A 4,526-nucleotide genomic window follows, 5' to 3' on the forward strand; every position below is an offset into this window, starting at 1 on the left:
GCTCACACACCTTTATGTCTTATCTCAGGTACCATGTGTAAATATGTAGATGTCTTTTCGTTCTCTTGTTTGATCTCCTTCCCCCCCGCCTTATTCTTCTTCCTTTTCTTTTTTTTCTATGGAAATTACGATACGATGGGAACTATGCACGAAAACAAATTTCACCCACTTTTTTACCTCTGTAAACCTGTGATGTGACAATAAAGCTGATTCTGATTGCTGAGACAGGCTATTCAAAACATCAAACAAAAACAATAAAAGCAAAATGAGAAAAATGGTTTAAAAGGTGTGTGATGTGGCTGAATTAAATGTAATGTAATTGTCAACATATTCAGTGAAAGTTCACATAAATTATATGTATGAGGTAACATCTGACTGGACTCACCAGGTGCTGTAGTCAGTGATTCTGCCATAACGTCATCCAGGTCAGTCTTCACTCTCACAAGCTGTATCCCAACTCCATCTGAATACAGATAAAAAGATGTTGACATCAAATAAACAGATTAAGCTTACATTTCAACATGGCTCCTTTTTTCTTATTTTATGCCAGTAAAATATGTCGTGTATAATTCATACACTACATATTTTATATCGTGAAAATGATCAGGAAGACATGAAAGAACTCAGGTCTAGTTGTGTGATGCAATGTGGGGGAACGGAGGCCTTCCTCACCTGAACTGAACCTCAGCACATCAACACACAGGTGGGGAGGATGGGGGGGGTCACAGTTCCAACCAGGGTTCTGGATTAAATTACCAAGAAAAAACAGTGTATGCAACACACATTATAGCTTAGATCACTGTTTCCCAAACAGCGGGTCAGGAGTCACTTTTGTTTCCTAAAGTTTTTCATTATTTTAAATGATTTTCTAAAGATTTTCACAAAATCTCACCCATTCTCATGAGTTGAAAACAAATTCAGACATTTTTCAAAAATAATTTCATGAATAAAAGGAAAATAATCAAATAAATTCCCTAAATTAGAAAACAAATGTTTAAGAAGTAGTGAAAATAGCAGATCTGCAAGCTTGCAACACGGCGCAAAGCGACACGTTGTGAGCTTGTAGATCTGCTATTTTCACTAGTTTGGGTCCCGGGCAAAACATCTGATTTCACTTTTGGGTCTTGAGCTAAAAAGTTTGGGAACCACTGGCTTAGATCGTCAATGAGAGATGTAGAGGAATAAAGAACATTCCAAATATTAATCTTGATGATTACTATGATTGATCAAACACATCTTCAAGTCAATTTGTTCAGTTCATTCTTTTCTGTTGTCTTTACTTACCAATGGATTCTTCCTCTCATTGAAGGACAGGAGAACAAGTAAAGCAGAATGATGAGAGACCAGATCTGATCAACTCTAGATAGGATGTCAAATGGACAATCATTAACAGGTATCATGAATCCTGCAATAAAGAAACCTTCTGTCGTATTCAAAAGGAAAATTAAAGTTGGCAGTGAACAGTTAACTGACAATGTGCCTAAAGTCCAAAGTGCAGCAGTACAGCAATTTGATTGCATTCAAAATCATTATTATATGAACTAGTAAAAAAGCTCTAAAGAGGGACTGCCAGTTGGCTCAGCCAATTAGTGCACAAGACCATTATTCTCTTTTATGAGTGCCTTCATCACATTAAGTGATGAGGGCATAGAGGTGAAACGCATCCGTGTCTGTGTTCTTTTATTTATTTCTGTCAGACAACTCTTAGATTGTATTTAGAATATATTTTTATTGAGCATAATTGAGCATAGATATATGAAGAATAGTTTGGCGTGAGGGCTCCGTATCTATTAATTCCCTGTAAGCATGAACATTTTAGTTAAGTTACATGCCAAATAAAATTACAGGGAATTAATTAAGACCCCCAATGGGAATCTAGAAACAGGTGGATGTCAGGGAGACGGTGGGATTGCAAAACTTTGTGGGCAGCAGCAGACAGCGAGGCAAGGCAACAGACAACAGAGGAGACAGCAGAGAGGCAGCATAGCCAGGAGAGAAGCCAGAAAGGCAGATACGTTTAAATAGCCGCCCAGATCAGGAGAGGGGCGCATGTAGGTTGGCGGCTGCCTTGAGTTGTCTGCCTGAACTAGCTACGCAGGCTGTGCATCATTTCTGCTCCTGCGAGGCCTGGTTGGCAACATCTTTTACACTGCATTCACTGTATCATTGGCTGTAATCACAATAGAAATGTTCACAGCGGTGATCCACATGAATCCTAAATATGTTGTGAGATGTAGATCAGCTATTTTCACAGAATCATCATAGAGCTGCTATTCAAACACACAATGTTTACTGTTTATGTCAATGGGTTAGCACCCATTTTCACATAATTGTAGGTATAGGTTTCCAGAAGTGACATTAATTTCCTCTTCATTTCCCATACCTTCATTTGATTGGATCGGCAGCAAATATGAATGGTGTGAGAACATTTACAGGAAATGGGTAGGCCACCATATAAATTAGAAACCTGGGAGGGATTACAGTTATGCACATTGACATAAATAGTTGTGTAATGTTACTTCCTTCACAGGTGTTACCAATGACACTAATTATCATTCTCTCATTTGCTGTATATGACTGAGCCTCCTCTTCTCAACATGAGGGTTCCTAGTCTAGGGGTTCTATAGGGTCTCCTCTTCTCAACATGAGGGTTCCTAGTCTAGGGGTAGTGGTGTGTTCTACCGTGTTACGCTGTATACGGCGTATACAGTCAAGATTTCTTTGGAAAAAAGCATATACAATCTAATAACCATTTCATCCATTGAAAACGTGATAGCGTGTCTTCTCCTCCGCGTCATCAGCACCCATAGGTGGGGTTGGCGACAGGGCCTACTCTGTGTGGAGTTTGCATGTTCTCCCCGTGTCTCCTAGGGTAGTTAATACCCTCACAAAACATGCAGTAATCCTGGTCGCTATACCTCCTCCCCCATGACAGCCGGGGCGCCTGATGGAGGGGAAAGGAACTGGTTGGAATAACATGTTCCTTCCACGCGCTATGTCCTACCGGGGAAACTCCCCCGTCAGGTGATAAGAAGGTCAGTTGGCTCTCATGCATTGAAGGAGGCATGACCCTGGGCTCCCTAGGCTGGTGGGGTGAGTGTAGCGCCCAGGATCACTTAGATAATTGGCACCGGGTGAAAAAAGGGTTCCAAAATCGTGGGCTAAACATTTTTTTGAAAAAACAAAACAAAACGCAATAGCATATACCCACGACCACGTGCATGTCGTGCAGGGAATAATTAATTATCGTATATATACCCTCCGAAAAAACCTAGAACACACCACTGACAACACGTAACAAGTCGCATGTGAGTCACACACTGCCAAGTTAGTGCTGAATCAAGTTTGTTGCTGCACTACAGTGGTGGAAAGTAACTACTGTAAGTATATTTACTTAAGCACTGTACTTAAGTACAATTTTGAGGTATTTGTACTTTACTTGAGTATTTCCAATTTCCAATACTTTTACTTCCACTCCACTACATTTCAGAGGCAAATATGTCACTTTTACTCCACCACAATTATTTAAAAATCCATTTTTAATGCAGAAATACTATGTTACTACAAGTAAATGTCAGGAATTCAATTTACTTGAGTAAAAGTACAAACGTATTGGCATTAAAATATACTTAAAGTACCAAATTGCATATTGAGTATTTCTGCATCGCAAATCATTGCGACGCGTAAATGTTAGTACTTTTACTTTTGATACTTTAAGTATATTTTGATGCCAATCCTTTTGTACTTTTACTCAATTAACATTTTACTTGTAACAGAGTCTTTTTATATTGTGGTATTGCTATTTTTACTCAAGTCAAATATCTGAGTACATCTTCCACCACTGCTGCACTGCACTGTATTTCTCACATGTTTTCAGATGCATATTTTAGAACGTTTGAAACGAGTGTCTGTGTTTAGATTGAACAGAGTAGTAGCGCCCTCTAGGGTCTCCATAATGAATCAGCTGAGTGTGGTTTTCAACCTTTTTCATGCCAAGGACCCCTAAATTGATATACATTTGGCTGCGGACCCCAATTTGAAAATGTTTGGTGCCAAGGACCCCAAGAAGCAAAGATTTTAGTTAAAAATTATGTCTTTAAGAAAATATATAATCAAAGGTATGCACACATGTTCAAGAATTTTCAAAAAAATTGCAGATATACAAGCGGCACCGCGCTATGAGCTTAATTCATTTCCCTGAGCTTAATTAATTTCCCTGGGGACCCCCTTGTACCCCCTGCCATTTGAACAAAAGACAGTTTAATGTATTAGGACTAAATATAATAGCAATGCATGCATGTGAAGGGAAAACAAGTGTAATGTGATAGCCTGGTTCCAAACCATAGACACCGCCCACTCAGCTTCAGGCTGATAATCAGGCTAGTAATGTGATGCATTTGTATCTGACATTGGTACAGTAAGGTACAGTAAGGTACAGTAAGGTACAGTATGACAGGAGATGCAGTCGGCCCTAAGGTATTTTCATATTTTGGAATATGGCCCCTTTAAAAAAGGTCTGGACACCT

The 4,526-nt window shown here is 39.3% G+C and overlaps 1 protein-coding gene across 1 annotated transcript in view; it reads right to left on the reverse strand.

Moving 5' to 3' along the window:
- Positions 1-1,361, reverse strand: part of LOC311053226 (GTPase IMAP family member 4-like) — a gene marked incomplete at its 3' end in the record, with an annotated part of 6,555 nt that extends 5,194 nt beyond the window's left edge. The window contains exons 1-3 of the mRNA XM_084068683.1: positions 1,285-1,361; positions 673-742; positions 386-463 (exon numbers count right to left, since the gene is read on the reverse strand). Of these exons, the coding sequence (XP_083924809.1) occupies positions 386-413 (28 nt within the window). The 5' untranslated portion in view covers positions 414-463; positions 673-742; positions 1,285-1,361. The remainder of the gene's footprint in view (positions 1-385; positions 464-672; positions 743-1,284) is intronic.
- Positions 1,362-4,526: the final 3,165 nt, after the last annotated feature.

Source organism: Gymnoscopelus microlampas, assembly GCF_963454915.1.
Source record: "Gymnoscopelus microlampas genome assembly, chromosome: 10".
NCBI lineage: Eukaryota > Metazoa > Chordata > Actinopteri > Myctophiformes > Myctophidae > Gymnoscopelus > Gymnoscopelus microlampas.